A 21882-nucleotide genomic window follows, 5' to 3' on the forward strand; every position below is an offset into this window, starting at 1 on the left:
TTTTTGTATTACTGATCAGTTTTTTTATGGATAAAGTATTAATGAATCATTTGTTACATAATTATATTAAAAATTTGTTTTCTGATTATCAGACTAAAATTATGTTAATTATAATAGTTAGTTAGTACCTGCCTATTATTGACGATGAGGTGATTATTAATGCGCGGTTGTGGTTAATGATAATGATGTATGTCGTACAATACATCTGCAACTTTTAACGTAAGACGATGAATTAGATAAAAAATTGTTTATTATCTAATTGTTAACTCATTATGTTTTTAATTTTAAATAAATAATTTTAATAACATAATAACAATAATAAGATAAATAATTTGTATGTAGAAGTGTCAATTTCTTTCGCAACACAAGATTTCAGATCACATAAAACATTATTTTTCTTTCGTCGTAGATCATTTGGAAAGGTCACATTACTTGAACTTAAAATGATCGATTCGCATCATTTCTTAAAGTTGTTGCTTTGCTATTTATATAGAATGTCCGACGGCAAAATAATCGCAGTGATAAAAACTGTCTCAAATATAAAACAGTGTCAAAAAAATATTGATTTGTAGAGCGGGAAGTTAAAAAAATAAAAATATTGACAAAGTCTTCACAGATGTTTAATTAAATTCTATCTCATTTAAAAGTCAATTAATGTAATTTAAATAAATTAAAAGCCACCAATATATGAAAATAATATTTCATTTACAAGAACATTAGCTTCAAGATGTATATTATATATTTCAAACGATTTAACAAAAAAAATAAATGATATAAGAAATATTTGTACAATTTCGAAAATTTATAAACCGTATTACCGTTTGCAATTTTTATAAATCAAATAAATTCGTTCCTGAAATGAATAGTCTGACCTTTTTCATTTTTCTCAATAATAGCGAAAAATAAAACTATCCAAAAAGTGATGATTTAAATTAGTAATATTAAAATTAATATAAATATTTTTTACAATAAAAAAAAACCTACAATTTTAATAAAACAACGGAATACTTGAATAGAAATAATGATTTCACATACGTAATGCAATAAAATATGGTAATATATTAGATAAGTCTGGAAATGACATTCAAGATATTGCATAACATTGAGCAATATGGAATTTATCTATTACCATGAATAAACTTCTCGTTGACCCTGATCTTGACTCGAGTTCTTGGCTTGAGTTGAGATTCCATTAATAAACTCAGCATGGAAATGAATTTGCAAAATAAATAAAACCATCTATACGTTTATTCAAAATAAAAATAAAAAGCAAACAAAATAAAAGGTCGATTAATCGTATAAAGTTCCAAGCAAAATCATCAGATGTCGTTGGCAGCCTAGAAAGTTCGAAAGCTCGGAAGTAGATCGTGAAAGCTCTCTCCGGGTTGTCTGTACGGTCAAAAGAGGCGCTTTTAGGCTGACTCAGGACGCAAGTGTGAACGAACTACGTAATCCTTACCCCGTGAGCGTGGCGTGATGATGAACCACTCGCCATAAGAGTATCGGTGGTGCGAGGGTGAGGGTGCGCTTAAAACCGGAGAGTGCGTGATCGAGGGCACGCGGGCCGGGGGTGTCCCCATCAAGAGCCGAGGGTCGAGTTGAGAGCGTCGCAGGGTGCAACGAACCTTGGACTCTCGGGGACTAGGGCTGCAAGAGACGGAGTCGAGGTTCCGAGTCATGGAGATACCCGACCCCATAATCCCAGCCGCCCTTGAGATTAAAACCCGTAGCATAGAACAGACTCTTCTCCCACTAGTGAAACAGGTAAGATTTAAACCGGCAGCTAAATCTTACAGCTCACTTTTTTATATTTATTTTTACACTTACCGGTGTCTGCATACTTGTCTCTCTTTCTTACTCTTCACCCGTATCGTTCTGTATTATTATTTTTATCGTTTCTATTATTATCATTATTAGCGTCTATTAATAACAATTTTGTGTATTGTGTGAGAGTGTGGGTGAATAATATTTATAATGTAAAGACGCAGTACAAGCACGAGTTCATTTTAGTTACGCACTATTTTATCGTCTTGCAACACCACCACCATAACCTCTGACTTATATCTCTGTTTGTGTTTATTATAATAACAATTATGGATTGATGATAATTAATTCTTCGAAGAAGTTGTTTATTTACGATAAAAAATAAATGAAAATTAATAGATAGGTGAGTGATTAATTTATTACTGACTTTTCGCCGTAAGATACTACAGTATTGAGAATAGTTAATAATACTTTCAATTATAGGTGGTTTTAATGATTTTTATTGACAAATATAAGGGAATTTAATGACGTACACGCGACTAGGATGATCAATTATTCTTTGATCCATTAATAGGTTACAGGGAGAAATAGTTTTAGAGTTTGACAGCTCAGGCGTGCGCCCTGCGTTCCTGCATTTTATTTTTGTGTTTAAAGTTTCGGGCTTTTTTTATTTACTTTCTAATAGAAAATACTTTGCTATTTGTTTTTAGAAGAAAGGTGGGAATTTACTTGAGGAAAGTAATTATATCAGTTATTAAAACTGAGAGAAAATTTAAACAACAAAACTTTCTGGTAAAAAGCTTTTAGAGTTTATATTTTATGATTATAAATTATTAAAAAGAGGTAATTAATTATTGACAGTTTGATTTTTTAAAACTTTCTTTTTTATTAGAAATTTTAATATATAAAGGAAAAAGTTTTTTTTTCACTTATTCTATCAATATATAATTTTTTTTATTTATTATTTAACAAAGTAAAATTTTTATGTAAAACTGATATTAAATGTTCGTAGTTTTGTTTTTAAAATAAATAATATGTGATTTAAAAAAATTATTTTGTAAATGTAAATAAAATTTGAAAATTATCGAGATATTTTCAAAAGAAATATTTTAATTTTTTTTTTTTTTTTCGACATTAAATTAAATTAAAATTAATGAAGACTTTGACTGTCAAAAACTTTTTATTCAATTTAAAATAGAACAAAAAATTTTAAATATTTTCATAATCAACATTGAGATAAAATAATAATCAAAAACTTCACATGCATGCATCAAATTTATATCACACCCTTCAATTCGTTAATTTAACTCTAAAAATCCCGTTGTTTTTAGTAAAATAAATTTCAATAAAATATAAAAAAAACCACAATAAATCTACCCCACGAAAAAAGTGTATTTGCCCTTACCGATAAAAGGAATTTATTGTGGTTATAAATATTTATCTAAAAATAGTAGCAACGAAATATTGTTTAGCGCAAAGAAAGCTGTTTATCAAAGCGTAACGTCAGAGTTTGATGAGCCATTGTGTGCTGAGAAAACGTACCACAATAAAACTACTAGTGACATAAACCGCAGGTGTCTAGTCACCTTATTCATCCTCCTCTCCCGTCCGGCTTTATCCCTCCGAGCAACTCGAATCTCCAGCCAGACACACATAACAGATAAAAGCCTGAATGAGCGAGCAAGTAAACCGAGTAAGAGAAAGCACAAGCGAGCGTACACACCCTTCAAATCCACAGGTGCATATCCGGCTGGATAGAAATCACTCCAAGTCCCGAAGTCCCAGCTCTATTTCATTTAATATCAAAACTCATATCGACGGTGTAGTTAAGGTTAAGTACAAATAAATTCAAGGGAAAAGAATGAAAATAAAAAAGTAAAAACAAAATAATTAAATCGTCTGTACTGCGATCGGATGAATGAAACCTAAAAATAGAGCCGACGAAGAAACGTAGCACAAAGTAAAGGAGTTAGCGGCAAATATTGACATTACAAGACTTAAATATATAGTATATAGTCTATCTATCGGAAGGGCGATATATATACGTGAAAAATAAAAGTTAAATATATATATGATAGTAGGTCTGGCACTAGCGGTATTGATTCTCACGGTGAGGATGCGCGTTGTACCTTCTACCCAGAAAGTATATAGCACACATTTTCCCAAGTACGAGTGTACTCAGTACTATATATGTACTATCGTACTATGTCCTATGTAATATATGTGCATATAGATATATAGATATATACATAGACATATAATTTGTTGCAAAGTCTGAGTATTGGATGCCGTGGATACGATTCCTCGTTATCCTCGTCTTATTCACATTGGCGCTCAGTTAGCGGCATATACATCTATCTCACAATGGTGTACGCAGCTCACAACCTTGTTTTAGCCACCCTCCGTCTAGGCTGCAGCACCGTGCTTTTTAACCCCTCAGTCTTCCCTAGGCACTCAGCAAGCTCAGTACCTGCTTTGTATTTCAACTGTTATCCACACTTGAAGTTGGCTTCGCAGTCGTACATACTTTATTATATATATATATAGATACAAATACTTGCATACAAATATCTAATAACAATTATAATAATAATAATAATAATAATAAATACCTATATATGCAATACGATAGTTGAAAAATAATCCGATAAATAAAATCGCAATGTTGACGAAAAAAATAAATAAAATAAATAACGGTGTAATTATTTGGTAATAAAATTTTTTCTTAGTAAAAATAGTGGGTGGCTGTTAAAATAGTAATTTATTAGAGTCAAAAATAGCAGGAAGTTGTTTAAAAAATAGATAGGGGTGAGTGTTACTGCGTGACATATCACGAAGGGTGCAAGTAACATTGAGTTTGAATATATATCGAATCTCGTGACGTTTATTCAAGGCCCATTATTATGTTATAAGGTTTATTTGGCTTAGTTGTACTTAGTATTTATCATCCATTAAAGAGTATTATAAAGATTTATGTATTTATATATGTTGATATAACAATAGTAATAAAAGAGCTGGTTGCTGGATATAAATGATAAAATGTGGCCAAAGATTTAACGAGAATAATAGACGAATATAATAAGTATATATCTGGCTCCTGGATATTGTATTGTTATTGAAATATTCTGTAAATATTTATATACATCACGAAAGAGCGAGTCTTTAAAAAGAAATAACTCAGCTATAAACTGTAATAATGGATTACTATTTAAAAGTAATAGCGCTCGTTTATCTATTGACGATATTATAATTTTTTGTTTGGATAACTAGCAATTAAACAATTACTGTCAATCGGAAAATCAATTAAGTACAAGTAGTGATAATCGTTTGAATAGATAATTAGATGGTATATTTATTCTGGGAATAAATCAATGTAATTGTGCTCAACAAATTAATACTGTAGTTAAATAAGAAAAGAATTGAGTAAAGTTCGAGGTGGAGGTGGAGGTGGAGTTTAAGTTTTACTTGGAGACTCTTTTTTTTTCTGACAGTAATAATAAAAAATAAAAAAGAAAGAGATAAGAAATGAATTATTCTGCATAAACGTGACAATATTCAAGGCCGTGCAATTAACTAAAAACAACAGAAGGTTTATTTAAATAAAACTGAGACTATTTAGAATTTTTTATTTATTTTCTGGCGCTAATTTACATCTGATATTTACGAAGATAGATATATGAAAATAATATAAATATAAATATATATATATATATATATAAATAAATGAATATATTTTTGTCATTAATTTTTTACAGTACCAGAAAATTAATCGGACAATGTCAATAAGTAGTTTATGTATACTTCATATCATTGTTGCGTGTAAATAAGGCTTGAAGGATAACAAGTCAAATCACTCATTGAATATCAAAAATATAAATAAGCAAGCTTTATTAAGTAAAGTTAAATGTATATAAGTTTATCGTAATTAATGAAAGAAAAAAAAATGATAGCCTAGATGGTAGAAAAAAGGCAATATATGAAGAATATTAATTAATAATAAATGATAATTATTGTAGTTAAGTAAATTTGAAGTTTGAAGATATCATGTCACGGTTTTGAGTAACACTAGTTCAAAATACGTGATTACCAAAAAATAATAAAGTTGGAAATAATAAATAAATCTATTTACAAGAAGAGTAATCACTGGAGTATATTTGTGAATGCACATATCTATGTAGAAATGTTGGTAATTGAAAGTATATTTTAATGAAGATTCATTTGGGGGTAATCGTGACAGAAACAATAATATTTGAACAAATTAATGTTAATATAAAGATAAATATAATAAATTTAAATAAGTTGTACTCGTAAGGACTGACTTGCATTTCGTTTTTCGCCGAGACTGATAGAAAACTATATAAAGATAGTCGTAAAGTAAAGTTAAATATATTTGAATTTAAATATAATAAAGCGAACGTCAATATATGAACTGGAGCAACTGTTAAAACTTTAAACGAGGGCTGTAAAAAGAAGAAACTGAAGAAAAATAGTTAAATAAAAAAGCGTATATAGAACAAAAAAATATCGCATTAAAAATGTACGAAGGAGGAATTACTACTGATCAGCAGGTATGGCTCTTTGTTCTTACGCGCTCAATAGTTGTGCATGTCCGTTTGTTTATCTGCATTTATATTATATTATATAAACGCAGCCTGAGTTTCATGTTCCGAAAGTATGTGTTTCTTTTATTATGGTATTGATATTAATACTGTTCGTTTATATCACCAGGTCTGCGTTTACTTTAATCATCTTCATACAAATCATGTCCTATGTTTTTGTAAGCGATTCTTTTATTCATTCTTTTTATGCTCACTTTTATATTGGGTCGCATTATTCATATATTTCTGGGAAAGTAGATATTATAGTTGCGCTAGCTATTGCAATGGGTATGACCTTTCATTATAAAAAAAAAACAATGTTATTTTTTTGCAGTAAATTTTATTTTTTTGGACAAATTAAAAATTTTATTTTAAAATAAAAATTGCTATTTTTGTGGCAAAAAAAAAATTTTTTCTCAATCACCGAAATTTTGTGCCAAAAAAAATTGAAACAATTGTTTTTTTAAAGGAAATTTAATTCAATTGAAAAAAGTATTTTTTTGAAAACTATTTACTGATTTTTTCCCTGAAAAAAAAAGTAAATCCTTAAAAAAATTTTTTTATTCAAACCATTTCCGCGGATTTGTGATAGAAATCTAATTAGCATTGAACAAAAATAAATTCAGCATAATCGGCTTAAGCGGAAGGAAAAAACAAATTTTTTGATGAATAATCCGTCCGAGAATTTTCTGAGATTATTCCTCTAGAATTTTTTAAAAACTAATTCCAGTATCAAAAATAAAAAAATTACTGTGCATTAATTAATAATCTTTTATCATAACTCCGACTTGATGTTGCAAAAAGTCCGGTAACAATTAATCATTCTTTTTTTGGCAAAAAACTAGGTGACCGTGAAAGTAATTCTCGAGATTTTTCACCGTTTATAAAGTTCAACTTTAGTTTATTTTAAATTTTAAAAATGGGGTCACACCAAGTTCAAGCATTGTTTAAATTTCTGGGCTTCAATATCAAAGCCTTTAAAAAAAGTTCAAAAAAATATGAAAAATTTACTGTGAGTTACTTTTTTCTTTTTATCACGACTTTAAAATTTATTTAAAAGATATATAATACAATGAAGCTCGTCATTAGAATGACAAATGTCGACATGGTAGTTAATGGCTGATAGATTGAATTTTAGAGGCTGTTTCTCGATAAAATCATTTAATCAGTGATGAAATTCTAAAATGAATTGACGCTATTAAATTTTTTATCGAATATTCATTTTGTTTATAGCGTACACTTTAAAAGGGGCATAGGATTTCAGCATTTAAACACTGATTTTACTTGATATACGATACACCTACACTCTCACACACACACACGCAACGGTGATTAAACTGATAACAGTTTAAAAATCACAACTGTTGTTAATTAATAACAATAAACGTACACACCTCAACGCTAGAGCTATGGCCGAACTAGTCAAAGTTCCGGTTATGTATAATACACGTTATAATTATAATTATAATTAATATTTAATTAAATTATCATTGTTATATATGTTTAAATTTAATTGTGATAAGTAATAAATTATAACAATAACTTTTAATATATTTCGAACACTATACAATAATAATTAGTTAATAATAAATGGATTGTTATTGGGGTGATGATAAAGGTGATTAACGGCGATATTATTTTGTTATTAGATTTCAACGCTGGTATCGCACCGAGAAAGGCCATTATGCTCCGACCGCAGTCTACGTGCTGTGGCACGAGTTGGCCAAGCGGTGAATCTTGCTGTAGAGAGATTTGTTACCGTCGGGGAAACAATAGCAGATGACAATCCTGAAATCAAACAGACCATGTATGACGCTTGTAAAGAAGCTAGAGTTGCTGGTAAATATCCCTCTTTTTGTAAATCCGATAATTAATAACTTTTTTTATTTCATTACTTTAATGAAAATATTTTACACCTTCATTTATTCATTTTTAATAAAATACTTCGTTGAATTTATAAATATTTCATGAAATTTAAAAGTTTTTTTTTTATTCATTGAAAATTTTATTCAAACTAAAAAGATAAAATTTTGAAAGTTTGATAATAAAACTAAAGTTTTGAAAAATAAAAAAAATTAGGTTTATGCAGAGCTTAAATAGAATGCAGGATTTAAATCTCCTTGAATGTAAAATACCTATTCACCGATCTATTTACTTTCTTTAAAATTTATGGACCAGAATAGAATAAAGTTTGAAGGTGCTTGAAATCGAATAATTTGATAAAGATTCAAAACTAATTATCAGCACAATAAATTGAGATAACTTCGGCCTCTTGTGTCAGTGTCAAAAAGAAGCATTGAGCGTATAATACTTTAGTCTCTTTTCTTCATACATGCAAAGTACCTCCAAAGTCGGCCACCGGATAGAAGTTCCTTTTTATCAAATAATAGGTATTCCCAGCCCGCATTGTAGTATTGTATGTAGTAGTTTATAGTAGAAAATTATATCCCCAAAAGTTTAATATCCCCTTTCTGCTTAAAGAATACTTCTCAAGTAGGAGTAGGGTGACCGACTTAAGGATATTTCGAGCTTTTTTTCTATTCTACTTATTCTTACAGCTTAACATAACTTTACAATCAATACTCTAGAAGGAAAATAAATTTCAGATAAGATAAAGAAAATTACTTCACACAGATATATTTTTTCTCAAGGTTCACTTGTACTCTTGAAACCTCGACTTTTGAGTGTTCCCCCAAATCAATGGGCAATTTACGATCCAAATTCTCTATGATCGGATAAAAAAAATCCTCGATATATTTTTTATGAGGGTTTAAATTAGGGTACAAAGGTCAAAGTTGCCTCTGTTTATTCAAATTGTATAAAAAATGAATAAATTGTCACTTTTTGTGTTTTATGACCCTGGTAAAGAATTTTTCTTGATCGAAATTTGATTTTTTTTTATTCTTCTATACTTGTGACGATAGCTACACCGTTATAGAAATTTATGATCCTCAATATGTCAATATTGTAAATCATAACAATAACCGTGCTAAGGTTACGAATAAATAAATTTTTTATAAAAGTTTAGAATGTAAATTTTGGTCGAAGTTTGGAGCTTTAAAACTTCAATATAAACTTCGAACAAAAATTAAACTTCTAATTGATACCAAAATATATTTTCCAATATTATTCCATTTATTATTTATTGAGAAAGTTTAACACTTTTAGAGTAAGCTAAATTGGTCAGATAAAATATACATTAATTAAAAGATCCTTCAAATATTTAATTGACATTTGGGTTGAACAAAAAAACTTATTTTTAACTGAAAATATTCAAATAAGGCTCTTACATCAATTAATACAAATTTCATTAAAAAAAAAAAATTATTTGATGGCAAATATTTAATGAATAAATTCACCTAAAAAAATTCAAAAGGCTTGAGATATTTTTTAATTAAAGAAAAGCAGAGTAAAAGTTGCTCGCGTAAAAGTATTTCGAGCTTGCAGAGAACGCGGAGATGAGAATAAATTTATAACTCGTTTGCAGGTGGTGCCATTGAAAAACTGTGTGAGTGCGCGATGGAGGACAGTTTAGCAGACAGAGGATCCGTTGTGAGGGCGGCGAGGTGTCTTTTGGGCTCGGTCACCAGGGTTCTGCTCCTGGCGGATATAGTGGTTGTTAAACAACTGCTATTAGCCAAAGACAAAGTGGCCCGCAGTCTCGGGCGACTCGAAAGCGTTTCAAACTTTACTGAATTCGTAAAAGCATTCAGTCAGTTTGGGGCCGAAATGGTCGAGCTTGCACATTTGACCGGGGATAGGCAGGTACGAAAATTTTTAACTTTAATTCTAACAGTATTTGCACTTATTTATCCTCATTACATATGGGTCATGTGCATTTACACTTGATGCATAATTCATTTTCTATCCTCACATCTGTAATGGTAATGTAAAAAAATAATTAAAAAAAAAACATCTGTAAGCGAAAACAAAATTGAATTTTAAATTTAAATTTATCCTGATACGGTATCGCTATCATATTAGATATTTCTTTGCAGAAAAACATATATTTATATTTGTATGTATAAAGAGTAAAAATACTTTATCGAATTGAGCTTCATCAAAAAAATTGCATCAAACTAGAATCGTATTTCATGTAAGAGATATATAACTTTTGCCTCTACCTGTCTTCAATGTACACGTATACCAAACTTATATGTTATGTAGATCTAGACATAAGTATATATGTTATGTGAACGATAAATTTTATATAGATACACCTACATTTATTTCCAACAAAGCGTCTGCTACAGACATTGTAGGTTAAAGCATTTGTTCTTTTTCTTTTTGTCATAAAAATGACATAGATTTTCATTACAGTACGGCTATTCGTATTTTTTTTTAAATGTCTTTAGTGAAAAGATTTAAAAGTTATTCTATAATTAGTTTGATAAATCGATGTATGCTCTTTAATAAAACATTGAATCAAATATTTAAATTCTAATTGAGATGAAATTTGAATCCATCGATTTTTTTATGCATTCGGACAATTTAACGCTCGCTTCAACTTAAATTGGTGTCGGTGAAAAAATAATGACTTCAAAGAATTTATAAACCAGAAATATGCCACGTAAATATTTTTTAATGTCTAGTATTGATGAAACTTTTATATCTTCGTGCTATTCTACTTACAAAAAAAATTCGTTAAATTTAAGTCGACAATCAGATATCACACTATCTTTAGTTAAATGTCAGTTTAAATTGTGACATTTTCTTGTGCCGCTTGGGGCAATTCACAATCAGAAGAAAAAAAAATTTCTTGATGAGATTTTTTTAAAGATTTTTATGCAACAATTTCTTTTAATACATTTGTCAATATCAAATTTTATAATTTTAACGACGCAAATTAAAAAAATCTTGAAATTAGTCTGTAAAACTTCAATTTAATTCTAACTTTTTCGTGAAAAGCAAAACTATTTATTCAAGTGCTCTTTTCTCCCGTGAAATTTTACAAAGAATGACCTTGCATTGAGCAAACAGGGGCACAAAAACTGAAACTTTTATTTTAGTATATAAAAAATGTTTTATTATTAAAATTTGATAAATAAAAAACTACCATTAAAATAAAATGAAAAATCCTTTTTTACGATATTAAAAAATTGATGAAAAATAAAATATTAAACTTATTAAAGTTCAGAGTGCAAAATTAAGCCCACGATTTCTCTCTAAAAATAAATATGAGAAAAAAGTGAAACGAGAAGAAAGTAAAATGTGAATAAATAAATAGATTAAATTGAAAAAAGAAAAAAAAAAGGCGATTGATGTTTGACTATTGAAAAAGCGAAATTGAAGAGTGATATCAAATATCAAAAGTAATAGTAATATTAATAGCAATAAATTATTTTTTAGAATGATTTAAAAGATGAAAGACGGCGAGCACAAATGGCTGCAGCCCGGCAAGTACTTGAGCGAAGCACAATGATGCTTTTGACGTCAAGTAAAGCTTGTTTACGGCATCCCGAGTGTCCCTCGGCTAAAGAAAACCGAGATACGGTATTTTGCCAAATGAGAAGGGCCATGGACTTGATTCATTATGTCGTGAAGGACGGAGTGCTTGACTGCAATGAATCTCAGTCTTACTCAAACGCACAGGTTTGTTATACTGCCCTGTTATATGTCGTACGTCTCGAGTGTCGAGCTTGTAATTTTGCCTCCTGCTGTCACACCCTCAAAACCACACCCTCTCCCATTAAAGCTCCCATCTTCACAACTATTACTATTCGCCCTCCAGTCGTATTTTTAATTTGTTTAAATTTAAATTTTTAGTATTTTCAATTATTAAAACATCGGATCACATCCCCGGCAATTAACTTTATCTCACCCCGAGTGACGAACTCATGAATTATTTATTTATCTTTTACGTTCAATTTAAAATCTAGGCAATAAAAATTTTCATTATTACCTTTTATATTCCACCTTCAATAGGTGGGTTGAAAAATAATTTTTTTTATTGCCTCGGGATACAAATGGTAGCTCATAATAAAATTTTTTTTTACTTTTAATATCTTGTGTCCTAAAAATTTTTATATTTATATTTTTTTTTTTTTTTTTCCTAACATTTCTAGAGTCCTCAGCAACAAGATTGGGACAGCAGCACAGTCAGTTCAGCGCTGAAAAATTTTGAACGCATGGTTGAAACCACTAGAATGACGTTAAATTTACCTGAGTGTAGAGAAACGTTGACTTCAACGATTGACACAGTAGTTGAGAGGACACAAGACTTTACGGATAGCGCGTACACGAGTCATGAGCATCGCGAAAATATTTTACTGCTTTGTGATCGAGTGAAACTTGAACTAAATTCACTTTTGAGAGTTGGTAATAGCATGGTAAGTTTGCATTTTTATTATTCAATGTTAAAATTAAAATTTTAATTATTGATGATGATTTTTACAGCAAAACTATGAAAGCGGACCAACATCACCGAATTCGGAATTAGATCAAGCGGTGTTGGGAGTATTAAAAGCTACACGTGATTTACGGTTGCAATTAGCGACCACGACAATGGAACAGGCTGGTGATCTTGGACAAGTTACTAAAGCCGGACAAGAATTAGTATCGACAATTCGTAATCTCGCTTTAGCCAGTGAAATTGACAGATTACAGGAGAGTAGCGATCGATTTCACGAGTACATTGAGCATATTCTCGAAGTAAATATTTTTTTTTGTTTTTTATATCAGTAGGATCTATAAAAACACGAAGTAATATCTCAAAAAAAAATTACATCCTTTTTTACTACGGAGAACATCAAAAGTCAGACTATTCGGTGTTTTTATTTCTTTTTGAATAAAAATGTCGCAATACTAAAACGATTTTTATATTTTTGTAAATATAAACTTTATATTAGAAGTTAGTAATATTTAAGATGTGTAAATAAAATTTAAAAAATTTTTAAAAATACAAACAAAATTTACTTAATAATTCACTATTTTGATGTTCGCTATATTTGAAAAATAAATTAACGAGATCTTTACTTAAAATTTGTCCCAAAATAATTTCTTGTTTTCAATTTTCTAATAAAGTTTTTTTAATTAAATAAATAATAATTTAATTCAATTTATAACGTAGGTATGTAAATTATTAAGACACATTGCACTGTCAGAATCATTACAAGTATCAGCGAAATTCACCGAAATAAACTTGCGTATTTACGGACCGCAAGTTGTTACCGCAGCTCATACATTGGCTCGTTATCCCACAAGCAAAATCGCCAAAGAAAACCTCGAGGTGTTTGCTGACATGTGGCAATGGCTTATGTCTGACGTGACAACTGTGGCCAAAGACGTGCTAGAGCTCTGTCAAAGTCGCCCGGAAAAGCAAGTTTATATGTCATTACCGCGTCCAGGCGTAAGTTTACCCCTAAAGAGCTTTTATTTAAGATCTATGCATTTTTATCTAATCTACTATCTCTCATCCTAGAAACACGGAACAACAAGCAAGCCCTTGAAGCCAGTGCGACTAGACAGCGAAGAACAAGCGAAAATCGCCAAAGCCGGGCTGGAAATGAAGTTGATCACCTCGGAGATGGACGCAGAGACGGAAAAGTGGCAGGAGAGCGGAAACTCACAGCTAGAAGAAAATAACGACATCGTGAAACGGGCAAAAAATATGTCTTCCATGGCCTTCTCGATGTACCAGTTTACACGCGGAGAAGGTGCACTAAAAACTACCCAGGACCTGTTCACCCAGGCAGAGTACTTCGCCGAGGAGGCTAATCGTTTGTACAAAGTCGTGAGACAATTTAGTTACCAGGTCCCTGGTGGTCCTAATAAGAAAGACCTGCTGGAGAATCTCGATCGGGTGCCGACTTATGTCCAGCAGCTTCAATTTACCGTGAAAAATCCGACGGTTGGAAAAGCCGCAACCTTTACTAAAGTTGACAATGTTATACAGGAGACGAAGAATCTTATGAATATCATATCAAAAGTGGTTACTACCTGCTTCGAATGCGCAACAAAGGTAATTTTTTTTTTTTACTGTTATTATTATTATTATTATTATTAATTTTCAGATTCTTGATATTTATGGTTGATAAATTTTCAATGAAAATTAATTTAGTAGATATTTAATAATTTTAATAATTTTTTTAGCAAATAAATTTTAGCTCAAAAAAATAACAAAAAAAATTGACTTTGTAGAAATTTTAAGAAAATAAAAAATGCAATTTTTTAAAAATAATTTTTCTCAACAAATTGGTTTGTTAAATAAAATTACAAAATTGTCAAGTGACTGCTAACCTTAATGTCATAAATTTTTGAGGCTACATAATTTTTATAATTAAGATGAGTGTTGATTTTTGAAAACATATTTTATTTGAAAGTTATTTTTTGAAGATAATGTTACTATTAGGGAATAAATTAATAAAATTATAACATTATTTTTGAGAAATGATATTGACAATGTTAATAGATGATTATGAGTGAAGAAGTATCAAATTTTTGCGAAGTAATTACAACATTTTAATAATATTTTTTCTAAAAATTTATCAACTAACAATATCTCACTAGAAAATTTCTTATATTATATAATATACTTATTTTTACGAAATCAAAATAAAAATAAGCAAATATTAACAAAGTTATAGTCAAAAATAAATTTAAGTTAAAATCGGAATCAATATCAATAAAAACGGAAATTAGACGTATAACAGAGAAGTTATTAGTACTTATAAGCCCAACGACGGTCTTTAAAATTATGATGCACGGAAAACGATTGAGGGTTCGAGTAGCTGAGTGAGAACAGCAATTACCATTTTATTGTTTGTTTCAAGTAACGATTGTACTGTTATATTTAATGCAATAATTCCGCAATTTGACCTATATGGGCTCTAAACTCAATTTATACATATTTCGACGAAATTGAGCTTATTAAAGTCGAGAGTAAATATTAAATTTATTCCTCAAAGTACCTTTTCAACTGTAAATTCACTCTGAAAACGTTCACCAATTAAAAGAGTTTTGATTATTTGACTACAAATAGGATATATGACGTGAGATCCAGTTGACGGTTAGAATAACTTTGCTTATCCTGTTGCTCTCGTTGCTTTGCTTTTAGACGTCAATAATTGAAAGCTATAAAAAGACGCGAGTATAAATTGAGAACTTTTCAATGAGATCAGATATCATTACTTTGGCGCAATCTAAAATTTATAGTTTTGCAAAATTAAGTTATAAATAATTATCAGAGTTAGTTTCTTGATAAGATACACATATAAAAAAATAATAATTATCAATTAAAAATTGAAAGTACACTGAAAAAAAAAATTAACTTGATTCAAGATGAAAAATTCTTGAATTGAAATAAAATTTCCTGAAATCAAGAACAATTTCGTTAAATCAAGAATTTTTCTACTCAAATCAAGAATATTAAGTACTTAAAAATTATATACTTGATTAAAGAACATTTTTTTTTTCTGTTTATGTTATCATTTTTTACGTAAAGAAGAAAAGATAAATTTATTTTTATAGATATATACAAAAACTAAAATTTTCACGGGTATAAAGACAATCCACTAACGTTTTATCGCAACCGGATGAGTATAAATAGTAAAGTAGTGGAGACGGAAAATATCAACATCCATTTTTCTAGTTCAAATACGTAGTTATATGTTTCTATCAGCGTAATTTTTGATAAATGTATAAAAAAATAATTCTAATTAAAAAATTGATAAGATTTTATTATTATTTTTTTTTTTTCAAACAATTGAATCGAGAATAAAAATACATATTTTTTTTTTTAGTACAATCTAGATTTCCGCGGGTTATCAGCCCGAGGGTCTGGCGGATCACCCTACCGAGGAGGTGACAATTCCGGAGATGGAGACGGTACCGGAGTTGGAGCTGATGGCAGTAAAAGTGGATCAGCCCCCGGCAGCGACCCGTCTGTCTGACAGTTTGGTATGGCCCGACGGGCCAAAGGAGACACACGGCGAACACGAGTTTCCTTTTTGTTATTTTAAACAAATCGGAAATTTCGTCATTGTTGTCTTTCCACCATTCAGCTTCCGTCTTCTCAGGCTCCGTTTATTTATCGTTATACCTTTGGGTTATACTTAATTATTAATTAATATTCGATTCGGTATAAATTATATTTAATTCGTAGCTATAAGCAGATAATTTAATTTTTAATTACAATTAGTTATAAGCTGTTATTTATTACTCTTAGTTAATTTATTTTAATTTCAATCAAAATTTATCTATTCGGTCAATCTGATTAATGTTAACGATTGTTTACTAATTCGAGTCGCCTGCGAGCTACATAACATTCATAATACTTAATAATTAATGATAATTAGGTTTTTTTAATCATTGTTCACTCCGAGCATAGCTAGATTGACTAGATAGGCGCAATTAGTTTTTAATAAATAGCTATAACTAACAAATTTCACGGGACGATCAGTGATACGACGTCGGTGGTCACATAATAATAATGATAATGACATTAATAAACGATAACAAACAACAAATTGTAACATTAATAACAATAATTTTTTTGTAATCTGTACAATTAATATTTAACTGTCTTTCAAAGCATGCATGAATTTTTTTTTGTTTATAAATCTATTGATATTGAATTTAAATATCAATTTTTTTATAAATATACGAGTGAAAAAAAAGATATAATTGAGTTTGTAAAAATTTTTTACTGACACACTTCTTAAATATCAGTATGATATTTTGTGTATAAAAAGTATAATTTAGTCAAAATAATGAATATTTTTCACAGTAAAAAAAAATACAAATAAAATGGAGTGCTCGAATGTAATATTGTTTTTTTTTTATAAAAATACATGTTGAGTAAGAAAACTAATGTATTTCCGGAATTTTTATTCAAAAAAATACAAAATATCTCTTTTGAGGTATTGTTATGTTTAGGTATTCGACTGCTCTACCGAGTTAGCGAGTTTGGTGAGCCAAATATGATGAACGCATTTATTTCATTCCACATTGTTTTGAAATATTCCGAATTACTCTTCTACATTTTTTTGAAACTTAAAAGTTTGTTTATTTTTAGTTACATTTAAAAATTTTAAAGATTATTTTCTATCCGTTTTTATTGAGGCACTCCATTTTGTTTGAACAGAAAATAAATTTATATCAATGAATTTTGTCCCTGTTACCCGTAAAAGTAATAGTAATAACCCAAATTTAATATATTTTATTTTGAAAAGAGCAACTGGATAATAAAATACCGTAGTATTATAAATTGTTGTAGCAAAAAGAAACTAAAAAAACAAATTTGTATACAAAAAGTTGCTCAACTAAAAGTAGCTTAGGACATCGCGTCACGTAAGCTTAAAAGTAAAACCGTGGTGGTTGCTATGAATTCTTAAAAGGAAAAGTTACTTTTAACCGTTTGCTTGCTTCCGATAAAATAATGATAATAAAATTAATTTGTAGATTTATTTGGATGGCGAAATAACAAATCTACACAAATACGCAACACTTTGAAATATTTTGACAATTAAATTGAATTTAAAAACTTTCTATTGACTTGAATTTAAAAATTTTAATTGATCAACAATCTTTTTTGAGCTTTTTATTAATTGATAATTAATTATAATGAATTAATTATAATGGAACATTTAACGCATATTATTAGCCGTCCATAAACGGATCTAGTAATTAAATATAAAATAATAATTTATTTGAATAAAACAGTCATTTAAAAATTAATATATTAATTACTTATATATATATTTATTGTAATATTATTGTATTGTATTATATAAATTTTGAAAGGCAATCACCGATAATATTAAATGCAAGATTGATTGAATGATAATCAATAATAGTAAAGGCGCAACTCTCATTTAATTGTCTAAGACACCACGAAAACTTAAACTCAGCGTTAATGATACTGTAATAATAATTTTAATAATAATTATAATAATAATAATAAACAAATATATGAATAATAATGTACATGACGATCAGAGAGCACTAATTAGAATGTCACACACAAATATACACGACCAAGATTTTTTAATGAGACATTTAATGTGAAGTAGAAAAAAAAAACAAATAATGAAAACTAAACAAATGAAAATTATAATTTTTTTCCAATGGATTTAAAGTAATAAGAATTTATATATTTGAATGACGACTGAATTTGAATGATTTAATGAATCAGACGAACCGAACTACTGATTAATTATAAATGAAAAGATATAAAAATGATAATAAATTATAAAATAATAATTAGTTTAAAATAATTACGAATTTACATAATTCTGTGAAAGTAGCTGAGCAGCAGTGCCGATTCAAAAATTTTATTTAGATAAAAAAATTATAAATGATAATTAACTTAAATTTACTGAACAAATACAATTGTCTGAGATTTTTTTTTAAAGACTTTTAAATATTTGTAAGTAAATTATTTAATAACAAATATTTATAATTAACAAGATTTAAATCACTTTAATAATATTAATAATATTTGAATTTTCATGTTTAATATTGTTATTATATGGGTAATTAGTTAGGTCGTTTAATCCTATGGTGCGAAAGTAAATTCACTAGTAAATTTGTTTAAATTTAACTTTTTAGGTACTTTAGTTACTTACTTTTATCTAATCAATTTATAACAATCGACAAATGCACGTTTTTGAGCTTTATCTTTCCATACTAACTATTAATTTATCTTCAATTTTTAAATAGGCTGGAAAATGTTTGATCATTATACTGTAATTTTTATTTAAAAATCAGTTAAAGGCGAGAAATATAAGAAGGTTCAAAATAATTTTTTCCGGTTAAAAAAAAAAAAAATTTGTAATAATGATCAAAAATTTTTTGGCTGATTATAGAAATCTAAACATAAAAAATTACTCTAAATTGTACGGCCTAACGTCTAGATTATTCAAACTAAATATCTCAATTCTTAGCTATCAAAAAATTCATAAACTAAATAAAAGTATAATCGATAATGTAAATGAGAATTTGATGGGGATAGAGTGTAAAATAACCGTAGATTTATTATTTGGAGCACAAATAATTTTCGTATAACTAAGATAATAACTAAAAGTTAATTTTTGAACGTATATAACTATCGATTATTATTTAATAAATTTATCTGCGCATATAATTAAATGTAAATTGAAGCAATAATGAAGCTCACATTCAAAATGTATGTAAACACAATATACGCTTATCATTAATCGTTTGTAAGTATATAATAAAATAATAATTAATAGATAATCGGTAATTAATATACGATTCGATATTGTGCACCACTCGATTGATTGAATTAGAAAAAAACATTGTTATTATCATTATTTTAAAATCCTAAGGCACTATTATTGATATTTAAAAAGTGACGAACGTGCCTTATAAGTTTTATATGCGACAAAATAGATTTCATTAGATTATTTATTTAGATTATTATTTTACATTCTATTAAATCAAATTCTCGTTTTTTATTTATATAAAACAGTAATAAAAATAATTTTTCAAGTAATATTAATATAAAAAAAGTAATAAAAACAAATGAATAATTATTAAATGAAAATCCACAATTTGGAAGCCTCGATTCAACGCAAAAGTATTAAATAAATAATTAATAATAATATTTATGCTAATAATAATAAAAATTTACGTTATTGTTGTGCAGACTGATGAAACAAATGTTTATTAACATATAAATATAATAATAATAATAAAATAATAACAAAGAATAATTGTAGTAAAACATTTCTTCTTGTTATTAACTATACATTAGTGATATTAAAACAAATATCTGGGGGTATGAACATTTTACGTTTCCATTAGTGCGTAATGAGTAAATACAAAATAATGCCGGCGAAAGAAGATGAAAATAATAAACTTAAAAAAGTAGATGGAAATGTGGATTTAAAATAATGTGTGAGATAAAGTTATTAATTGAGAATTTGAAACTACAAAAAAAACACCAATATTAATACTAATACTAAAAAAAAATTATAATCCTTCACTTCTTCTCTTCTCGTTTTTTCTGTCTACATATATCAATATTAATATACATACATACAAACATACATGTATAATAATATATCAACATGATAACTTGGGCGTTCTTAAAAATTTTTATTTCTGAAATTAATTAAAATAAACGCAATACGTAACATCTAGTGTTCATTCTGCATGATTTGTGAAAACTTTCTCTGATAATGATAATAAAAACAAAAATAAATAAATAATTAAAAATCTGTTATTGCAAATTATTTGAATTATTACTTATCCTTTGCATCCCTGTAATTTTTTTAATAAAATATTCTAATGATAATTATTTGTGTGGAAAAATTAATCGTTAGTCGAGTTTTTATTAAATTTTTAAGAAAATTAATTAAAGATTGAAATTTAATGAAAAAAAAAAAAAAAAAAAAAAATTATGAATAATCTTTTATATTAGCCGAATTTGAAAAGTTCAAAGTAATTTTATTTAACAACTAACGAGTTTCTTAAGCGACCGCAAAATTATTCTGATAAAATTTATTGTTAAGCCGAGATTAATTCCAACTGATAAATTTGGAAGACAATTTAAATAAAAAATTATTTCTAGTTCACGGTATCTTCCGACAAATCTACCAATTTGAATGAATTTAACGGCAATTCCGAGGATTTATCAAGATTTAAATCTACTTAACTTTCAGCTCAATCAGATAAAATATTTCACGTTATAAAAAAAATTTTAAATCTTTTTTTCCACTTTATTTTCTAGCTCAACTCGATAACTTGATACGTACCGATATTTACTGGAGTGTATGGCTGAATTTGTTGCCAAAAATTATTGAAATCAGTAAATCTGTTTAAGAAATATCACAATTACATCCATGAGTACTTCTACGTATATCAATATGCCTTGATTTTATAGTTCAAGAAATTTTACAATTCAAATCATAAAACAACTCTATTTTCACTGTAAAAATATTTAATTAATAAATTAGTTTTCATTAATTAATTAATTTTCATTAATTAATTAATTTTCATTAATTAATTAATTTTCATTAATTAATTAATTTTCATTAATTAATGAATTAGTGAATAATTTTTATTATTGTAACTAATTAGATAGTCAATTCTTTATTGAATGCTTCATAAATTATTTTTCCAATTACTTACGAGAATTATTCATTAATATTCAATAATAATTTAACTTAAAAATTTTTAATCTGAAGCTTAATTAAATTTTCTCCTACACTGACAGAAGGATTTATTTGTATCAAAAAATATTTGTTAATAGTTAATAAATCATTTATTAGAGACCACTTTTTAGTATTAAATAAATATTTCCTAGTATTTACAATAATTTGTTAAATATTAACAAGTATTTTTAACTATGAACAAATCGTTTTATCAGTGTAATACTTGAATATCAAACTGTTTTTTTTTAATTTTCAATATTTTTTAATTAAAAATACTTCACAGCAGGACAATCAATATTTTGACAGCTTTAATAAAGTACGCAATATAAAAATTTCAAAAAAATTTCAATACAAATAGTATATATATATATATATATATATATATATATATATATATATAT

The 21882-nt window shown here is 27.8% G+C and overlaps 1 protein-coding gene across 3 annotated transcripts; it reads left to right on the plus strand.

The window, feature by feature from the left end:
* The first annotated feature begins 1449 nt into the window (after nt 1–1449).
* On the plus strand, nt 1450–20550 carry LOC123260663 (alpha-catulin). Of its 3 annotated transcripts, none has more exons than XM_044721903.1 (9): nt 1450–1764; nt 8012–8201; nt 9850–10127; nt 11712–11954; nt 12428–12691; nt 12759–13013; nt 13432–13710; nt 13783–14322; nt 16103–20550. In XM_044721903.1, the coding sequence occupies exons 1-9, from the start codon at nt 1678–1680 to the stop codon at nt 16250–16252; spliced, it is 2286 nt and encodes a 761-aa protein (XP_044577838.1). In that variant the 5' UTR covers nt 1450–1677; the 3' UTR covers nt 16253–20550. The 3 variants fall into 3 exon arrangements, with proteins under 3 accessions (XP_044577838.1, XP_044577855.1, XP_044577847.1); XM_044721920.1 differs by lacking the exon at nt 1450–1764 and adding an exon at nt 1824–2167; XM_044721912.1 differs by lacking the exon at nt 1450–1764 and adding an exon at nt 5520–6332.
* Nucleotides 20551–21882: the final 1332 nt, after the last annotated feature.

The sequence above is a fragment of the Cotesia glomerata genome, linkage group LG1 (genome assembly GCF_020080835.1).
Source record: "Cotesia glomerata isolate CgM1 linkage group LG1, MPM_Cglom_v2.3, whole genome shotgun sequence".
Classification (NCBI taxonomy): Eukaryota; Metazoa; Arthropoda; class Insecta; order Hymenoptera; family Braconidae; genus Cotesia; species Cotesia glomerata.